At 45.4% G+C, this 21,246-nt stretch overlaps 2 protein-coding genes across 2 annotated transcripts; both read left to right on the top strand.

Moving 5' to 3' along the window:
- The first annotated feature begins 1,921 nt into the window (after positions 1–1,921).
- On the top strand, positions 1,922–9,840 carry LOC130393519 (disabled homolog 1-like). Its single transcript, XM_056604190.1, has 9 exons — positions 1,922–2,165; positions 3,854–4,002; positions 5,081–5,179; positions 6,243–6,374; positions 6,885–6,983; positions 7,276–7,323; positions 7,430–7,480; positions 8,045–8,135; positions 9,410–9,840. The coding sequence occupies exons 1-9, from the start codon at positions 2,075–2,077 to the stop codon at positions 9,838–9,840; spliced, it is 1,191 nt and encodes a 396-aa protein (XP_056460165.1). The 5' UTR covers positions 1,922–2,074.
- Positions 9,841–10,297: 457 nt separating this feature from the next.
- si:ch73-40i7.2 (FYN-binding protein 1) lies at positions 10,298–20,966 on the top strand. The gene is made up of 16 exons (XM_056604189.1): positions 10,298–10,444; positions 12,748–13,417; positions 14,407–14,515; positions 14,933–14,991; positions 15,103–15,140; positions 15,248–15,285; positions 16,067–16,205; positions 16,590–16,749; positions 17,198–17,357; positions 18,193–18,218; positions 18,444–18,501; positions 19,335–19,377; positions 19,722–19,884; positions 20,046–20,079; positions 20,204–20,241; positions 20,464–20,966. Exons 1-16 carry the CDS (start codon positions 10,442–10,444, stop codon positions 20,490–20,492), a joined length of 1,767 nt encoding a protein of 588 aa, XP_056460164.1. The 5' UTR covers positions 10,298–10,441; the 3' UTR covers positions 20,493–20,966.
- The last annotated feature ends 280 nt before the right edge of the window (positions 20,967–21,246 follow it).

The raw sequence follows: 21,246 nt of genomic DNA, 5'->3' as shown, positions 1-21,246 counted from the left end.
CACGTTGACGCTGCCCCTCCATCTGGGGCGGAGAAAACAGAATTACATACTGAGACTCGTTATTATAGTTAGATGAGCGAGTGCCATATTAGTCACTAATCTGATCTCATGGGTTTTATCATGATTTTTCGTTTGAATTTAGCTATGCTCTATGATGCAACCAATTTAGGAAATATGTACTTAGTCATAATCTCATGTCATTTCATGGAAAGGGACATGATAACGGAAGTCCCTGTGCAGGGTTGGTCAGACCTTACTAAGGTCTGACCTTTCAGGCCACCCAGCTGTCATATAACCATGACAGCACATACTACTCAAAACAGGCACTTCTTGATTGCCTAACTTTTATTATAGATGTGTTGATAATAAATAAGGAAGTTAAATCGTACTTCCTACTACAAAACAAACATTTGGGCTTAGGCCGATAAAACAGAATTTTTTAAAAAAAATACCTTCAAACAATGAAAGATAAAGGATGCTTGTCAGGGAACATCTTTTTTCTGTTGTAGGAAGTACTGTATATAAATGCTTTGTGCCGTGTGTTTTATGTAAACCAGAAAAAACCCACATGGCCGTCGAGATAAAAGCCAGCTCCTGGTTCTCTTCAAGTCGGATGTGGGAAGCACTTGACCCTTTGGGGTCCGGAGTGAATCTGGCGCTCTTCCCTGGATCGACATGTTGAGGGTTCTGCCAATCCACAGGAATTCAGCGCCCCACTCTCTACACCACAATTACCTCTGGCCTCAAAGGAGGTCTGTGAAGTCAGTGAAATATCTAAGGACAGTGGAGACTCCGGATAAAGTCTGTGTATCGCTGTGGAACTGAATTGCTGTAGAACTATGAACTATGAGTCCCAATGGTCAAGCAGCCATATGGTCACAGGAAGCTTTCGGAATAATCGTTTTGACATGTTTATTGACGAGCAGGGTGACCCTTCCGTGACACTTTCTTAGAAAAACAAATTCTATCTATTCTAAATAGTTTTGGTGTACTTCTCCAAAAAGAAACATCCTGGTCTTTAGAAAGCTATGTTCAGTTCAGGGTATTATTGAATATCCATCTCCTGAGGTCACTTCATTAAAAGAAGATTTGAATATAAGCCCTGTTTAATCAACATGGCTCCTTCCATTTTTTGTATTTCGTGTGTGGGGAAGCCTGTGATTACCCAAACACACGTCACCCTTCCTCGCTGAGATATTTTTGTGATGAGGGGTTGGGAGGAAGTGTTGGGGGGGGGGGGGGGGGGTCCCTAACTTGCTGGATTTGTTTCAACCAGATGATCCTTTTTTTTTTCAAAAAGGTCCAGGGAGTTAGAATGGGGGCCGACAACAGGAGTTGTTTAAATCTTGGCTACTAGACAGAAAAGACTCGAAAGACTAAAAGTCTTAAAACATTTAAAATAATTCAGGGGTTTCCTACACCATCACTAAAGGGAACAGTTGAAGCATACATACTATTTTGTGTATGTGTTTGAAGTGTGCGAATACAGACATTATTTTACTGCACAATAGGCAGAATGAACGTCTTACAAAAATAAAAGCGGACTCAGTCCATGCTTCTCTTTCACCATAAAAGCACTATGCATACCACTCAATATCAGATCTGTCAGATCTTCATCCAAAACGTGCAGTCTTTGCATGTATTCCTGCCTCCCAGCAGATGTTAATGTATCACGAGGGAAGCCTACCGTCGACCCTTGACCCCGGCTAGTTTCACAGGCATCACAGTCCTTCAGTCACGCCTGGGACCGGGGAAGAATTCACTGACATCTCCAACAGGTAAGATTCTCCTACCTTTCTGCTCTCTCACTTTTACCCGATTCCATCCCATAATAATAGTTTTGTTCTTCATATTTACTAAGTAGTTAGTAAGTAGTAGTTGTAGTTGTTACAGTGAATCTTTATTTGAATCTCATGTTTGGAACCCGTTGCAGTGAGGAGGATTTCTGAACAAAACGGAAAACAAATAAACAGAGCCTCTCTTTTGCGATGCCTCGCCCGGCACGCTGTCTGTCTTCCATTAGGGTCCCGAAACAAGCCGCTGTCGGGCAGTACCGCCCCTCACCACCAGCCCCATGAGCACTGACGGGCACGCGGGGCCAGCTGGGAGCAGTCCAGGCCCGGGCCAGGCACCCATCAGGACCTGGCTGCAGTCCAGTAGGAGAAGTAGGGTGCCCCAGCCGAGACGCTGTGGCTTTACATGGTTGGGTTTACGCAGTATGGCCGCCACGATGGATTCTGTGTCCATGGCGATTCGCAGCCATAATGGCGGTAGAATAGCCGAAGTATTACTTAATGGAGCGAAGGATTTTTTAATTAACTACAGGGGGCCCTCTTTTGACATTACTTTTTAATTACATATTAAGTTACATTAGCATTAAATATGATTCATTTTTCTGATCTATTTGTATATAATATAATTTATTGTATGAACAAATATACATATTTTTGGATTCTCCGAAAATTATTTTCTATTTTGAACCACTTGGTACGCTTATTTCCTGTATGTCCTGAAAGTTGTTATCGGGAAAGGTTGTCTGGAAGAATTGTGCGTGTTTGTGGTTATAAACGTGAACGTTTGTCCTAGCTGCAGACCAGACGCTGTACTCTCCCTCTCTTGTTTTGGTATTTTTTACCATCACTTTGGACATTCACACATTCCCCTGACTGGAAGAACCTTCACGGTGCTTCCTGCCATTGGAGTAGTGTTATGAGGCACACGGATATCTGTTTACACGTCCGAGATGCATTCACTGTGTGTTTCAACGCACTTGTCTTGAGGACAGAGGAAGTCGTAAAAATGTAAAATAGAAATACCTAAAACTTAGAAAATACCACTTAATCAGGTGACTAAGGTTAACCAGTAGCCATCAGCAGCAATGATCGTTGTTAAAGAGAGGGGACTACTTTAATTGGGTTTGAATTCCACTTCCAAAGCAATAAAAACAATAAAATCCCAAACCTGCTGGCCCCCCATCCTCAAGGGGCAGCTTGGCCGAAAGGAATAGTGTGTTGCAGGTTCATAGACTATATAATTTATACCCTATATCTAAAAAATATATATATGATTAAGAGGAATTTATAGAAGTTTACTGCTGTTGCACAAAAAGTGTTATACAAGCTAATCTTTCTCACGCATGCTTGCACACACACACACACACACACACACACACACACACACACACACACACACACACACACACACACACACACACACACACACACACACACACACACACACACACACACACGGCCTGAGCCGACTTGCGGACTGACTGTTTTTTACAAGCTATCTTCCAGCTAGTGTGATGAAACATTGATTAATGAAAAAGTGAGTCAGCGGATCTGCCTAGCATAGCTCAGCTATCTACAGCCAAACACACACTCAACAGAACTATTCTCAGACGCACAGAAGTCACTCACACACACACACACGCACACACACAGAAGTCACTCAGACAGACACGAACACACACGCACACACACAAACACAGGAGTTACGCACGCACACACTCACACACACACATACACACACACACACACACACACACACACACACACACACACACACACACACACACACACACACACCCACACACACTCACACACTCACACACACACACACTCACACACCAAACACACACACACACAGAAGTCACACACTCACATTCAGAAATCACTCTGTGTGACATTCGCACACACAATTCAACTGTCTCACAGGTCGCAGACTCGCAACAAACGCATGTTTTCACACATGACGCATACACCACACACAGACTGACCGGTTGTCTCTCTCCTGTTTGGTTCTCACGTTACCCCCCCCCCCCTCTTCTCCCCGTCTTCCCGCTTCCCAGGGGCCGCCGCCGCTAGCAAAGTGGTCACCGACCCGACGGCCCGTTTCCACGGGGACGGGGTTCGCTACAAGGCCAAGCTGATCGGCATGGACGAGGTGGTGCAGGCGCGGGGCGACAAGATGTGTCTGGACTCCATGATGAAGCTCAAGGTGATCACATCTCTCTGTTCACATTGTTGCCGTTCTATATTCTCGACTCAAGGCGATAGAAAGAAGGTGAAACGTAAATCAAACCGTTGAAAACAAAGAAATATCGGAATATTGTTTGGAATAATAGGTTTTTTTTTCTTTCCAGTACTCATATGCACAACAAGTTATATTGGCTTTATTTCTTTATGAGTACGCAAAGAAAATGTGCATAAGGGATGCTTGTAAATAGCTTTTTTTTGTGTCGTCTGAGGAAGGAAAGAAGCAAGGAGTTTCCCTCCAGAGGGGCCAAGAGAAAACCTCCCTAGCAAAACAAACTCCCTATAACTCCAATCCGAAGGGAAAGACCTTGCATTAAAAAGAGATTTGTTTGAGAGCAAAGAAACAAGGCAGCTCTTATCTTTTAACTAAACATTTGTTTGATGTTGAAGAGTTCGATGCAGAGTTATGTACTATGGCCGTTAATCAAATGTTGCTGATATTTGGTTGATGTTATTTTGTTTACTCTTCGGCCCGATCAAAACGACGCCCACGTTTTTCCATTGCGTTCTCAAATGCGTTCTGCATCATCTCCACAGTTAAAGTTTTAGGAACTAGCCTCGTCCACGCGGAAACGCAACGGGTGAAAATGGTGGAGTGAGTATGCCAGACCAGTAGGGGGCAGTGTAACCTTCTGCTCAAATGTGCTAAAACAGCAAACCACATGTGCAAAATGGCTTTATACCCCAGCGTGTCTTCTTTGTTTTCAGAAAGCCACGGTTTTGCCTGTCCACAAGGCGCTGTGGGCTGTGTTTTCAGAGCACCAGGCACTAAAACCACCAACGCAAAAACCTCCAGCGGCGTGTGAACGAATCCTTAATATCTCATAATGTTCCCTGCCATATTACTGTCGTCAGCTTGTCTGTGAGGGGTTGAGGTCACCACAAGTTTGTGTGTGTTTGTGTTTGATTTGTCTGACGTGTGTGTGTGTTCACGTGTGTGTGTGTGTGTGTGTGTGTGTGTGTGTGTGTGTGTGTGTGTGTGTGTGTGTGTGTGTGTGTGTGTGTGTGTGTGTGTGTGTGTGTGTGTGTTTGTGTGTCAGGGCCAGGAGGCGGCCTCCAGGAGCCATGGGAAGCACAAGCAGAGGGTCTTGCTCAGGGTCTGCAGCGAGGGGCTGAAGATAGTGGACGAAAAGACGGGGGTCAGTGCTGACGCTAACATTACGCCGCTGCTCTGACGATAGGAAAACACATTAACTTAATCAAAATCATGGTATGGTAGGAATATGAATATATTTGTTGGAATAAACTTGAAATATACCCAGATATAGCTCAATTAACACTTTTAAATGGAATGCATTTTTATTTATTTATTGGTTTATTTATTGGTTTATTTCAGGGACATTGCACACTAATCAACAGTCAAACTGTAACTGAGCCAGAGTTAGCCTAAGAGGCTAGTTTACATCCGTTGTCCCAAGCAAGATATTCAAAAGGCCACCTAAAGTTACGGAAATAAAATGCATGTATAAAAAAAAACACAAAGGTGACTCAGAAGATATAGTAACACATAGTAAGAACCAATCGATAGACAATTGCAAATAGACAATAAAACACAGCGTACATAAAACATCATAGGAAAGTGCAAACTGTAGTAGATTAGAGCAGAACACATGCAATAAAAACACATATACAGCAGCATAAAGCACAAACATGCAGCACAACACATTAATGTAGACACTAGCATGTACAGCATAGACAGGAGCACAAGACGGAGCCGGAGCACATAGGACACGAGCAAGCAAGACATGACAGTTACCAAGAAGTCAGCAGGAGATTCATTTGATCACATTTAAAGCTATGGTAGGCGATTTGGAGAAACTACAGTAAGCTACTACAGTAAGCTTGGAGTAAGCTACAGTTTGAAAGTATCAAACCATAAAAATCCCTCCCTTCTTTGCAGGCCTGACAACAACTCTCCCCCAAAAGGGGTCATCCCTATGTCCCCCGAGTCCTATGTTCCCCGCTCGGGGAACATAGGACCCGGGGAACATAGGCACGCTCCCCCCCAAAACACACGACTAGCTCGCTAGCTTTAGCATTAGCTCTGCCTAGACTTGTGGTAGACTCTGGTCATGCGCAATGAATTATAGTAGAAGTTACTTATATTACAAGTAATAGTAGAAGTTACTATCCATTTGAGTATTAGTAGAAGTGCAGTTTTGGGCTGCTGGCTGACCTGATCTGTGGGCTTAAATCCTCCAGTGTGTGATGTATGAGCATGACGCCAGGAGGATCAGCTCTCTGAAGAGGGATGAGAGTGACTGCAGAGCTCTGGCCTACGTCTTCCAGCACCTGGGCTCCTACACTCTGTTCTACATCAAGATGGCCAACATGGTAACGCATACGCTCCAATCCATCAAGGCTTGTGTCCCCCAGACGTTAAAATCCTTTCTACAGGGTTTGGATCCCATTATCGCCAATAAAAACCCTCTTGTGAATCACCTGGGATGAACGCATTATGCCACAAAATCTTTTTCCATAGCAGATGATTAATTTTGACGGAGTAAAAATTGAAGTTACTCAAGATTAGTGTTATCTGGAAATCACTTCAGTTGTGTATCCCATTTCAGAGCAGATGGTTGTTGGGGAGGTTGAAATATTGAGCGATGTGGCTTTGAAATCACAGGATGCATAAATCTGACATTCACTTATGATTCGGTACATTATAGATCATACTGTTAAAGCATATGATCAGTAGTCAATCGATAGATGTTGTAGGTTTCGTATAATTTTGCATCGATGCATCTCAAAACATTGAACAAAAGTTGCTTTGATGCAGTCAACGTTTTTTAGTTGTGTTTGTGTTGATTGTGTTGTTTGTGTTGTGTTGTTGCCGTCTCACAGGCAGATCCGGTCCTGGATGACATCCAGCAGGTGTGCCAGGATCTGGACCAGGTCTCCCCAGAGAAACCCACACAGGAACCCACACAGGGACCCACACAGGTACAGCACATGCATGAGCTACACACATGTCTATACGCACACACATGCACACATACACACACCGGCATTCTGTGTAAACCAGTTGCATACTACACTGATTCAAACGCATGCATATGAGCAAACACGCACATGTGCACACACACACACACACACATGTGCACGCATACACACACAGATACAAATACACACACAGACACACACACACACACACACACACACACACACACACACACACACACACACACACAAATATTAAAATAATATAAATGTTCTCTCTTTTCTTTTTTGCAAGAACAAGCCTCTTTTGTTTCTGGATGAGAGTGATCCCATTCCTGCAGAGGTGAGAGGGAGAGAGAGAGAAGAGATGAGGGAAAGCAATCGAGTAAAATATGTCAAACAGTATTTATCTATTGGGTCACTTTGTCAAGCCCGTTTTCTCATTCCAGGTTCCAGCTGATTTGGTTGAACCTACCTCCCCAACAAGACCATTAAGAGAGGTATGAGAGAAAGAGAGAGTGAGAGAGAGAGAGAGAGAGAGAGAGAGAGAGAGAGAGAGAGAGAGAGAGAGAGAGAGAGAGAGAGAGAGAGAGAGAGAGAGAGAGAGAGAGAGAGAGAGCGAGAGTGTGTGTGTGTGTGTGTGTGTGTGTGTGTGTGTGTGTGTGTGTGTGTGTGTGTGTTGGGTCCGTTCTGAGTGTGTGCCACTCAAACAGTTTAAATTTCACAGGAAATAGCACCTATGGCACTTTTATTTTTTGCTGTAGCCTGAAAGGCGTCACATCAGAAGTAACAATCATTTTGGCCCTGCCCTCTTCAAAAATTGGTTTCCCAAATTGTAACTCACTGTAAAAATACTTGACATCTACTAATTTACTCGAAATATTTTATTTTTGCTCCCCCTGATTTTCTAGTCCTTCTTAGAGTTGGTCAGTGGATTTTTTGTCAGAGATGTCTTATGTATATAACTTTTACATCATTGATAAGGGTTTTTAATTTTATCGATGGTCCAATGTATTGAATGTCTGAAGGTTGAAATGTTGTGATTTTGTTCTGCTCTTGTCAAGGCATTGCCTAGCAATGAGTTGGAAGACATATTCACCATCCGATTGGACGAGCCAGCAACAGCCAATCAGATTGCGGCCAGCCCTCAGCAAGGTGATCCATGTTACACCCAAACAATATGATGATGTACACACTGTGGTTAAATTCAAACGATTCGAGAGTATATTTTATTTTGAAACACATTTTAAGAAGGAAATCAAAGTGGACAATGTGGTTAGTGTGCTAACCTCCCAGCCAGAATGTTCAGAGTTCAAAACCCTGATCTACCTGTAGGCATCCTCGAGCTACATAACTGCTACATATCTTAATGAACCCAAGCTAAATGTAATCAATAGTAATGGGTTTATTACCTTAACTATAGCTCACATAAGATGTGTTAACTAGTAGTGGAGATCACCATAGATTAACCAGTTAATTGCGCTGATAATCACTAGTCATACTTAACCAATTAATCGAAGGAATTGGAGCGTAGCTACGCAATTAACAACTATCGATATTGTTTAGCTGTGGGTGACCAGGGCAACATGTTAGCTTGTCCATTAAAATAGGAGTAAAGTGGGCTGGTCTGCACATAAGTGGAATGGGCTGTGTTTATGGAATATCGTAAATAACTCTACATTCTCTCACAGTTTGTCTCTGTCACACTGGCCATGAACTCTGTTCCCAAGATGCACTTCTTTTTAGTGCTTTAGAAGGCAAAGCCTTAACTCTTCCTGCAAGGAATGCTACTACCCTCCTTTATACCTTCTAGGAAATATGTCCCATCTAATCCATGTGTTTTAATATGCATGTATTTAACTTTCTTGGTTCGATAACCTTTCTGTGGCCCTTTGTGCTTCAGTTGGTAGAGCAAGGCATTAACGTTGACGGTCTAGGGGTTTGAGTCCGCATGCACACGATGTAAAGTGTATGTGTCCGCCATAGTAAGAACCCTTTGATAAAATGGTCCCCCACACTTTTATCCAAAGGGACTTAAAAGTGAAGCTGAAAACTAATTAAGCATACAGTCAAAAATGTAGCAGCTATATTTAAAGTGGTGTTTTCTTGTGGGTTAGGGGGGCGGCACACAAAAAGCAACAAGTCTAAACTGAATGAAGCACACACTCATCTCAGGGTCCCTTTTTTTACAGTTGAATTTAGTTTCCGATTTTATGTTGAGCTGTAAAACAATTACAATGACCTCATCGCCGACTGCGAGGGGCATGATCACATCACCATGTGATCATGCCCCTCGCTTGCGTCATGTTACCCATGACGCAAGCGAGGTGCTCGATGCCAAATGAAGCTTCCTGTGAACGCCCGTTGCAACACTATTTTGTCGGTGCAAAAAGCAGCACGCTCACTCGGATGAATGTGTGACCACACAGGATCGCCCCAGAAAGCCCTTTCCACTGCTCAGATCCTGTCCAACTTCCCCGCTCTGCCATCAAGGGGATCCCCCTACTCGTCCCCCACCACCATGGGCCCCTGGGGCCTCGCGGCGGGGCCCTTCCCCACCCTATCCCCCCCGACGTCCCCTCAGTGGGGGGGAGGAGGTTCTCCGGCCCCTTGGCCGGGCCAGACGGGAGCCCCGGCAGCGTGGCCCCAATCGGGCAGCATGCAAGGCCCTGTGTGGCCGCCCATGCAGGCCTACGGGCCCCCGCAGCATCAGCCGCCACCAGCGCGGGACCCCTGGGGACAGAGCGGAGGGATGTCTGCCAGCCCGGCCCCCGCCGTCACCGCACAGCTGTACCCCGGGCCCCCCATACCTGGAAGCCCTGTGGCCCCCGCCCCTCAACAACAACCGTCTTTCCTGTAAAAAAAGGGCCTCGCTAGTCGCCTGGCGGCCATCTTGGTTGTAAACGTTAGCTGGGTGGTGGGAGGGGGGGAGGGGTGACCACGGCGCATTCTGTTTCCAGATGGATGGGGGGTTCGAGTCCCCAGCGAGGGTTTGGGTTCTTGTTGGGTCTGTGGAGTGGTGTGGAGATGAAGGAGACGGCTTCAGGTGGTTCTGTGGTGGGGGGAGACGGAATGGTTCAGTCTCTGTCACAGGGGATCTTTCAGTGAGAGGATATTGTTGTAAAAAAACTGAACGATCTGATGTATGTTTTCTCTTGTTTGCATGATTTTATATAATTCAGCTTCTCCTGTGTGTTTTCAGGCGGATGTGTCATGAGCCAATGTCATTAAATACTTTCGTAATTGTGGAAAAAAATGTTTGTCATTCTCTTCCTTGGTAACCACACGCCATTGTTTCCTCATTTGAAAAGAGGTGAAGGAGGGAGCTCACAGGTTATGATAGCAAAGACCACAACCTCTCTTGGTGTAACCAAACACACATACACACACACATACACACAGGAACATGCAGCACTAAACCGTCAACGAGCGAGGGGGAAATTCGCTCACTGAAGAAAAACATGGTAAGAAAGATATTGTTTTATTGATGAAATTGTTTTGTGTTTCTTTCTTCTACATTTTCTACCTCTTCTTTTAACACCAGTTCTCCAAAAAAAAAATGGTTTCTACCACACTGAAGCTATCTAAAGGGTTGGGTTAGGGTTGTAGAGTACAGAAAAGGCGCATTTCGTTATCTTCCTGCGCAGCGGACATCATGTTACGGTACCGAGGCGCAACTTCCTAATCCTCGCCCTTATTCCTGCTGTTGTTGACTGTAAAGACTTTTATAGTTTAACTATGTGTCGATTTTAAAAACGGATGAATCAAAAAGTAAAAGCACATGCTCGGCTTCCATCGGGGGATTTTTTGTGCGTTTGCAGCATCGGGTGACCTGGTTAATTTTGTAACGCGTGTTGTATAGGGAACCAAAAATCCGCTATTATCAGGGGTTTGTTTGTTTCCCTTGGCCTTTAGTTACCTCTTTTCAAGTGCACATCCGATGACAGCACAGTGTGTTCTCTGTTCAATTATATTCTATCAATGAGGAAAGTTTGAGAATAAGTTGTAGGTGCGACTGCAGCATCCCCTTGGGGACAAGCTGGTCATCTTTTGAGGCGAAGGAGTAGTGATTACATTAAAGTATAGTGTGTTGGCGTCAGTCAATGTTTTCTTGCGTGGGCGTCAGGTTTGTGAAGTAAACAGTAAATATATAGTATTTTGCAGTTGATTCATTTAAATTTAACACAAATTAAACACATTTGTTCAGTCAACATATCAAATGTTGCATGCCATTTGTGGAGTCAATGCATACAACCGGCCTATTGCATGAACTTTCAGTAAAAGCAACCAGGCTACAGTCGCTTCACAGTTCCAGTAAAGCGAAGAGGTTACGTTGTGGTGCACATGCAGAGCATGCAGCCGATTGGTCCATCTCTAACCTTGGGGGGATGTTGCCATGGGCAACCCCGCAGAAACCAAGGTTTCTGCAAAGTGCTAGGTGAGAGAGAGCGTGAGACAGTGGCCCAGACAGTTAAAGAGAGAGAGAGAGTGTGTGTGTGTGTGTGTGTGTGTGTGTGTGTGTGTGTGTGTGTGTGTGTGTGTGTGTGTGTGTGTGTGTGTGTGTGTGTGTGTGTGTGTGTGTGTGTGTGTGTGTGCGGGCGGGCGGGCGGGCGGGCGGGCGGGCGGGCGGGCGGGCGGGCGTGCGTGCGTGTATATGTGTGTGCGTGCGTGCATGCGTGTGTGTGTAAGTGTGTGTGTGATTGGTTGGGCCCACTTCCTCCATTAATGTTTGTCTTCTTCTTTACTGTCTTTTTCTTGTTCTGCAGCAGGCCCTTGTGTGCTTCCCCATCTTCCAACACGATCTCAGCTGTGGTTGAGGAGTTCTGCTATACACTATCTTCTGTATAGTGACTTAGCACTCGACTCAACCAAACAAATCTATGTGGCAATTTTAACCCCTTAAGCTCCTGAATAATAAATAATCACCTCCATCTGAGCTCATGTCACCTCACAACAGCTTTTGGCAAATTTTCCTATTAAGGAGAGAAAACACGTGGATCATTAAATCGCCTAGAACTGTACATCCAAATCTTCCTGAAGTCTCACTCTCTCGTCCTCTCATTTTGTTCTACCACTGCCTCAGAGAAAGTTATGGAAAAAGTATAGAAAGAGAGAGCACAGAAACAGGAATGAAAGAACGAGGCTTCAAAAGATAGAATGAAACAAAGATAGATAGATAGATAGATAGATAGATAGATAGATAGATAGATAGATAGATAGATAGATAGATAGATAGATAGATAGATAGATAGATAGATAGATAGATAGATAGATAGATAGATAGAGAGCAAGAAAGAAAGAAGGCTAGAAATAGGAATGAACCAAGGTTTGTCAACTTTGTGTGGTGCACGTTTAATGTGTATTTCCGTTGTTGCTTCCAAAATATAGTCAGTGTGAGACGAAACACATTTGGAGCATGCAGGCAGATTGTTATCAGTCGATATGTTTGTTTAATTCTAGACGCCTCCTGGTGAAATCCGGTCATTGAAGTCACTCTGTTACTGTTTAAAACACACAGGAAACTCTGGCTGCAATGGACGATCACACGTTGCAACATCTCTGCAACAGGGGCTGTAACCTGTCTGTGACTTTCTGTTTGTGTTTTCCTGTACGTGTGGCTGGTGGTTCTGTGTTTCTCTCTGAACGCGTGCATTACAAAGAGGACGCTCTGCGTCGCTCTCCGTCGTAGCACCATTCACATGCCCTCACATGACCCCACCTAGAGGCAGGCGCTGCTTTGAACCGTCCCCTCCCATGTCGTCGGCAGGCAGAGGGCGGCGACGTCAGAGCTCTGCTGAGCAAGTTCAACCGCCAGGCAGACATCCCGGACGCCTCCGCGCGCCGGGACAGCAGGCCCGTTCAACCCCTCAGCCCGGGCCCCCGGACCTGGGCCCCGCCGCCAGGCACCGCTCCCCCCGCCGCCATGCCAGCCAACGGGAACCTCAGACACAAACTCTCGCCGATGGCCCCTCCCCAGCTTCCGGGGGCGGCCGCCTTCCAGCCCCAACGAGAGCCGGCCTGGAAGCCCACGTCAGTGCCCCGGGGACAGCAGCCCGGCACCCCCCGCCCCCAGCTGCCGCCGCTGGGGGCGGGCTCCTCGAGACCCCCCGCCCGGCCTACCTTCTCCCCCAGGGCGGGCACCGCCGCCGCCGCCTCGCCGTTGTTGGACCCGGGCCGGGTCAGGAAGACGGAGGAGTTGCTGCAGAACATGTTGCTGAACCGCGGCGCCCCTCCCAGCCCCGCCCACCCCCCGGGGCCCCCCGCCGGCGGCCGGGGGTCCGTCCCGGAGGTGACCCCCCTGAGGAAGCCCCTCCCGGCGGAGGGCCGGCAGCCCGTGAAGCCCCGACGGCCCCAGCAGGTGAACCTGGAGCCCTACCTGAGGCGCCCGCGCACCTCCCTGCCCCCGCCGCCGCTCCCGGGCCTCAAGAAGAACGGCGGTAAGCTGAGTCCGCTGCTGGACGGCCTCACCGTGTGGGCCAACAGGAGGGTATTGGTGACGTCAATAAAGGACGTTGGCGCTTTGAGGCTTTTGGCTCGAGTTAGAGCCAAAGAGTCGGAGCAATTACAATTAGGGCATTTAGCAGACGCTTTTATCCAAAGCGACTTACATCGGTTAATGCACACATTGACACACCGACGGCAGAGTCAACCATGCAAGGCGACAGCCGGCTCGTCAGGAGCAGTGAGGGTTAAGTGTCCTGCTCAGGGACACGTCGACACTCAGCTAGGAGGAGCTGGGGATCGAACTAGTTACAAGACAACTGCTCTACCTCCTGAGCTAAGCCGTCCCACACTGTCGCTGTGTCCCTGAGACATAACTAATAGGCACAAAATAACGTCATCGACTGATTACCGCTGCTCTTTTGTGTCTTGGTCGTCAAGCACTTTGGATTGGAACAGTTGGATTGTAGTCTCTGCTTGTTTTTCAGCTTCACTTTGAGCTCCGACTCGCTTTTGCTTTGAGTAACAGCAACTAAAAGACGACTATGTATAAATGGGACAGTGGAAGCACTATGGTGTTATCAGAAATATGGTTGGTGATTTTGTTATGTTTATTAGGGAAGTGAGCTGGCTTGATCCATATTCATGTTATGATCTGAGCCATAAAGATATAGATATCTATATAGGCTATCCCTATATTATATATCTATATATCTTTATATCTTAATTTATTTATATTTTATATATTTATAGATACACACATATATATATACACACATATATATAAACATGTAAACACTTTAAAGTGTGTCATTGTAATCACAGCGAAGCCCATCTGGAATAAGGCCAGATTGTTACAACAGAGTTACGACACCACATCCCCTATGGTAGGATTCTTGATTACACATGATGATGTAACAAGCACGGGTTTAAAGATGATTCAAGACGTTAACGTTAACTCTGGATGTCCGTGTATTACCCGTAGGGTCTCCGACGATGGGAGGAAGAAGTCTGCCTACCTCTGGGCCACCCCTACCACCTGGTCTGCATCGACTCCCCCACAAACCCCTCCCCCAGGAACCTTCAGCAACCAAGTTAGTCTAATTCTAAAAGACCTTCCGTCTCGGGGGCTATTCCCCACTTTTCACAGAGCCTGAGGTGAATAATTGTTTTAGCAGCCTATATACTACACGTGAACACTCCAAAAATAAACAAGATAACACTTTTTACCGGGATTTATTTGTTTTTTTTTAGCGGTTTATTTGTTTTTATTAGCGTAACGTGACGACATTTTGCGATGAAAAACAATATCCCAAGTTTGAGATCTCAATCATGGGATAATGGCCACTATCCCGAGATAGCGAACCAATCAAATTGCGCCATTTTAGGAGGTTCACGTGTAGCATATACCAATAGCCAGTAGCCAGATATGGCTCACAACTTAATTCAAGTAGAATCTACTCACATTGTTGTGAGTGTGTGTGTTTATGTGTCCTTTTCTTGCCCTACAGAATCAACAGACAAGAGACCCAAGACACATATGATGACATTGACACCTTGGGAAGAGATGGTAAGACTTTTCTCCTTCTCTTTCAGTGATTCTGTGGAACAATGGTGAAGAAATACACATTTCTAACCACATGCTACAGCTTAATTTCCGCACGTCCTCTGTCTTTCACAGACTCGTGGGACGAGGGCAGTTCACAGAACATTAACGGGGTGAGGAAGCACACTGAATGTATTAGCAGTTTATCAGAAATCATAGCTTTGGACTATATATGTTCACAACCTCTGACTTCCTTACTTTTGTTGTTCCTTTTTCTCAGGAGAGTGATGACAGCGAGGTGTATGAAAGTATTGACGAGTAAGTGTGAACTTCTTCCCCCCCCCCCAGTTGACCAGGAAGGATTCAGTTCTTCTGACTGGATGGAATGTCATTTATTTAGCGTATGGGCCGATGACCAACCGACACAGACCGTTTGAAATGCACCAGAGTTCTCTGGACTCCATTCAGGGATTGGGATATCGAGTTCAACACTGGTTCCCAGCTAGCCTGGGAACTAGACCAATCTGCAAGCTCATGTTATATTCTAGGCTAGATGTCAGGCCAGGCCTCAGAGAATCTGCTGACCTGATGTCTAGCCCTGGTCAGCATTGCGCTATTCCCTGAGCAGGCCTGTTGGGGTAAGCTCAGCATCGGGCCCTCAAGTCTTGGTCCTCTCAAGGTGAATGGGTAGAGCAGGTCATTCCCACTGCCAGGGTTCTGCCACAGAAGAACTGTGAGATATATTGTGTTATTAACACAATTTAGCGCACAATACTTGTTAGATATGCTGTGCTAATTACATTGTGAATCGGAGCAGTAAAGTTACAGTAATATGAATACGGTTCGATTTTTTTTACTATTTAGACTTTTACACTATTTAGTCATTTAGCTGACACTTTTAGCTAATCGGACTTCCAGAGATTCAGAGAGATGTCATGAAAGAGTAGGGGCTAGGGTGGGGGGCGGGGAGTGGGGGTCACCTTGTTCAGGGATGCCTACAGGGAGACCGCTGCCTTTTGGCGGGGATTCAAACCCCCTCAGCTTCCGCTGCTGGAGATAGTGTCCTCCTGAGGCTGACGTCTGTCCTCACGGCCCCCAGAAACGAGCTTGAGCTGCCCCGGGCTCCCCCTCCAGTAGCAAAGCTCCCCCAGACGCCGAAGAAGCAGCAGCTGGAGATGGACAAGAAGGAGCTGAAGGAACAGCAGAAGAGAGAGAACGAGATGAGGAAGAAGTTTCAGGTAGGCGGTCCGAGCCCTGTCTCTAGAACGCTGACGCACGTCTTTTGGCCTAGAGCACACACCTCTACGCGAGGATTTAGATCAGTGTAATTCGCCCGGAGGTGTGCGCCCCCTGTGGGGCACACAGAGGTACTGCAGCAGTTTGACCGATTTGATTCTGAAAAGTATTTGAGTTTTTTTCATTTGATTAACTGTTGTGTACTGCAAGTGAAATACAACGGGTCACTTAGTAAGAGAATATTAATTCTTAGTAAACTGAATATTTAATTGGGTAATAAGGGGACAGAGTCTTGGTGAACTCTGAACAGGTGAGTCTTGAGCTCACGGAAGCTGGTGAACGACTCGTTCCATTATTATTAATAGCCCTCCCCCCCCCCCCCCTAGCTGAAGGGACCGCTGGAGGTCCTTCACATAGCCAGGGTCCGGCGCGACTGGCAGGGCGGGAAACTGGACCTGGCGGTGCGCCAAGGGGACACCGTGGAGATCCTCCGGGCCAAAGATAATCCCGGCGGAAAGTGGCTGGTCCGCGCGGAGACGGGCAAATGTGAGTCATGAAAACACGCATGGATGAGGCTGGACCCACCATGCGCGGTGGGCTGTGGAGGACAGAGGAGACTCTTAAATGCAAACAATCAGACGTGTGTGCTTGCATGGGTGTGTGTGCGTGTGTGTGTGTGTGTGTGTGTGTGTGTGTGTGTGTGTGTGTGTGTGTGTGTGTGTGTGTGTGTCTAGCTAGCGTTGCAGTGTGCACAGTGTGTGTGCATGCTTGCCTGCGTGTGTGTGTGCGTGTGCGTGTGCGTGTGTGTGTGTGTGTGTAAGAGGCTGGCTAGCGTTGCAGTATGCACAGTGTGTGTGCATGTGTGAGTGTGTGTGTGTGTGTGTGTGTGTGTGTGTGTGTGTGTGTGTGTGTGTGTGTGTGTGTGTGTGAGGCTGGCTAGCGTTGCAGTGTACACTCAGTGTGTGTTATTGAAGTGTCCTGTCCCGGCCTGCAGGGGGCTACGTGAGCATCGACTGCATGGACGTGGACTACGAGACGGTGAAGCGTCAGGTGCTGAAGGGGCTGCAGGCCATCGACCTGCCCCCCCCTCCGCCGGACCCCCCCAAGGCCTTCGGGGGGGGCTCCGGCATGGTTTCACCCGCTCACACAGACACGTGAGGACATGAATGGGACACTACAGTATCATATTCACGACACAGACACACAAACTTCCTCTCTCACTCTCTCGCTCACACTATCTCTGTTTCACAGACCAGAAATATACACACACACACACACACACACACACACACACACACACACACACACACACACACACACACACACACACACACACACACACACACACACACACACAGGGCCGTCGATAAGGGGTGAAAGGTGATGACGATTCTAGGGGCCCACAGCCCAGGGGGGGCCCACAAAAAAATATATATATATATTTTTTTTATTTTACTACCAGCCCATAGTACTACCATAGCGCCCCCCCCCCCCCCGTCAACAATTTCTCCCTCGTCAACAATTGCTCCTTCCACCCCCCCCCGTCAACAATTGCTCCTTACACCCCCCCCCCCCCCCCCCCCGTCAACAATTCAGCGCAGGGGGGCCCATCAGTAAATCTTGTCTAGGGGCCCAGGAATCGTAGCAACGGCCCTGCACACACACACACACACACACACACACACACACACACACACACACACACACACACACACACACACACACACACAGTCTTTCTCTCTCTCTCTCTCTCTCTCTCTCTCTCTCTCTCTCTCTCTCTCTCTCTCTCTCTCTCTCTCTCTCTCTCTCTCTCTCTCTCACACACACATCAAAAATATCCTATCACAAATACACACATGCTCAGCAATACACACACTACGAATTGTTTTGTTATATTTGTCACGTATTAATATAGAAATACACATAAGGAAGAAATACAAACTTTTTTTCTGATTTTTAACTATGTTTGCATGTTTTCTCTCCAAACAGTGTGGATGATTATGATGATGATGATGGTGAGTCAAACAGTGGCCAACACAGTCTTAAACACAGATGCTTTTTATTGAATCAAATGCCACTGTTCATTTGGAAATATGGTGTGACATTGATCTCTCTCTCTCTCTCTCTCTCTCTCTCTCTCTCTCTCTCTCTCTCTCTCTCTCTCTCTCTCTCTCTCTCTCTCTCTCTCTCTCTCTCTCTCTCTCTCTCTCTCTCTCTCTCTCTCTCTCTCTCTCTCACAGACGATTATGATGACGTGGAGATACCAGACGATTTCCCGCCCCCCCCACTTGAGTGCAGGTATCACACCCAATGAACCACTATCAATAAGTCACATTCAACCCCAGCAATACACAATGACCCACTAATCTATAAGTAATATAACCCAGCTGTCATTATAATCTGCTGCCTGTTTTGTCCCCGGTCGCGGCTCTCTGCATTCATCACACTCTGTATTGTCACGTATCTACAGAATCTATTCCTATTCACATAATCATCAACATCTCAACTATATCGTATTAACAATTCTATAGAGTTTTATCAATTATTATTTGATAATATTTTATGCACAAGATGTATTATTTTTAGAGCTGTCAAGCGATTCAAATATTTAATCGTGATTAATCGCATTAATGTCATAGTAAACTCACGATTATTCGCGATTAATCACAAATTATTTTTCTATGCTAAATATCCCTTGATTTTTTTGTCCCATAATTCTTCTCATTTTAATTCTCTTATCAACATGGTGAAGTGCATCGGCTTGCCTTGTGCAAATGATTTTTTACATAACAACATTGGCATATACTGATCAAAACAGGACGATACAAAAAAAGAGCCTATAGTGCAATTAAACGACTGCTTTGAACAAATGTCATTTGAACATAGCAGTCAGGCTACTGCTTCTTTGTTTTGAGCCAAAGAAAAAGATTTTTTATTTTTTTATTTTTTTTAAATAAAATAATCTTGTTAAACGCGCGCTAATTTTTTTAACGCCGTTAAAATTGGTTTGCGTTAACGCCGTTAATAACGCGTTTAACTGACAGCTCTAATTATTTTATGTTAAGAGGTATAAGCATATTGACACCAGTTTATCGGTATCATAAGTATGTTTGCTTGGTTGTTTTTTCTAGCTTTGATCCAATTGTGGTACAGGAGCTGAAGAAGAAGTTTAAGGTAAATATATTCACTTCCTATTTAAAACAACGCCATTCCCTAATCTTTCTTACTGAATATAACAAACCAAGTTACGTTTACTTTCGTAAGTTTAGAATGGAAATAACTCAGTGTTATTTTTATTCCATATTGTTATTATCGTGCTATAACCGGTGTGTTTTTATTAAGATATATACCGTTTTCAAAATCTTCTATCATATTTTTGAGTATCCCTTTAAAAAGGACCCATGATGCCCTCGAGCTAGGCACAGACCATCCCCCTATATAGACGCTACCCCTGCCGGCCCCTCTGTCTGAAGCCTTGACAGTGACAGACTAACCGTCCCCTGCTGCTCCTCTCCCAGTTTGTAGGGCCAGTACAAGTGCTGCACACCATGATGGTGGACCCCAACGGACAGATCAAGAGGCCCAAGGAGAAGGAGCTGGCCATAGCCCAGGGAGAGATCCTGGACGTCCTGCAGTTCACCAACCGCAAGATGGCGCTGTGCCGAAACCACATAGGCAAATGTATGTTCAAAATACGGATCGTCTGTCTGACCCACCCTCCACATGCAGTATACACATAGCTCGTCGTTACGCAGAGCATGTGTGTACAAATGTGATTTTCATAATCAATTCGAATAATTATGAATGCAGTTGTGTTAAGCTTGTTTTCTACCTCTTCACAGTTGGCTATGTCCCTCGATCTCTTCTTCTCCAAATGTAAGTGCTTGGTTCATTCATTTACTTCATTCATCTCAGATCATCCTGGAACAGTATTATCCAGGTTCTGGTTGTTTGATTTACATTTCTGTCCGTCTAACCCTCTGCCTGCTGTTCCCAACAGGGAGGGGGATATTTATGACGACATTGACCACTTTGTTGGTGAGTTTTATATATGTTATATATTATATTCTCATCTGTTATTATTCAACACTGGAAGCCACTAGTAACAATCACGACAAGCTTAGGTCTTACAAGAAAGGCCTACAGACAGTTTTCACATTAAATAGTATGATATTATTCAATAATATTATCATGCTTCAACTAATATAAATTTTGATCGTAGCTGTCTATTTCATGGAATTGTTGTTTTTCTGTTCATAGATGTTTATGATAATGATATCCTTCCCTGAAGCCTGAAGTTCACATCCAGCGTTACCCTGCTCTATCTGGGGCCCCTTGGTTTTGGGTCCCTTGGTTTTGGGCCTTCACGTTTTTGGGGCCTCATCGTGGAACTCATACTAAAGTGAGAGTCGTTCTTGGATTGGACCAGGGAGCAAGCAACTAAATCAGACACACACACACACACACACACACACACACACACACACACACACACACACACACACACACACACACACACACACACACACACACACACACACACACACACACACGTACACACACACACACAACAACGCATACCCACTTCCGACCTGCACACGGCAGCACCACATGCCAACAAACTGAGAATATCGACTGTACAGTTTTTTGTAATCTTGCTTTTAAAAATAAATACACTATTTGTTCAATTCTTTGTTCATTACTTGGCATCAATAAGGTGCATTTTTATTCTTAATAAAATATTCTTGTTTCGCTGTCTCTATTTCGATTGAGAACTACTTCTTAGCTGATCGGAGCATCAACAATGATCTTTATAGAAAACAAACCATCCTTTAAGGGAATTGTACGTAGAAGACCTTCAACTGACTCGTAATTCACGCTCACTATGGTGTTTTTCATAGGAGGGGCAATTGCACCTCCTATGGACCGACTGCTGCGTCCCATGCGGGTATCCAATGTATATGATTTTGAAAGAAAGTATCTTACCAGACATATTTTATAAAATGCCTTGCATTTTTAAATGATGATAAAACGGTTAAAATA

The sequence above is a fragment of the Gadus chalcogrammus genome, chromosome 12 (assembly GCF_026213295.1).
Source record: "Gadus chalcogrammus isolate NIFS_2021 chromosome 12, NIFS_Gcha_1.0, whole genome shotgun sequence".
Lineage (NCBI taxonomy): Eukaryota > Metazoa > Chordata > Actinopteri > Gadiformes > Gadidae > Gadus > Gadus chalcogrammus.
The sequence above is the reverse complement of the archived record's forward strand: the minus strand, read 5'-3'. Positions and strand labels throughout refer to the sequence as shown.

Excerpts from the sequence above, each read along its gene's own strand:
- LOC130393519 (XM_056604190.1), top strand. The coding sequence starts at position 2,075 with ATGAGCACTGACGGGCACGCGGGGCCAGCTGGGAGCAGTCCAGGCCCG. Across the intron at positions 7,324-7,429 it reads GTGATCCCATTCCTGCAGAG|GTTCCAGCTGATTTGGTTGA; the intron begins GTGAGAGGGAGA and ends TTCTCATTCCAG. Across the intron at positions 7,481-8,044 it reads CAACAAGACCATTAAGAGAG|GCATTGCCTAGCAATGAGTT; the intron begins GTATGAGAGAAA and ends GCTCTTGTCAAG.
- si:ch73-40i7.2 (XM_056604189.1), top strand. Across the intron at positions 16,750-17,197 it reads CCGCGCGGAGACGGGCAAAT|GGGGCTACGTGAGCATCGAC; the intron begins GTGAGTCATGAA and ends CCCGGCCTGCAG. Across the intron at positions 20,242-20,463 it reads CGACATTGACCACTTTGTTG|ATGTTTATGATAATGATATC; the intron begins GTGAGTTTTATA and ends TTCTGTTCATAG.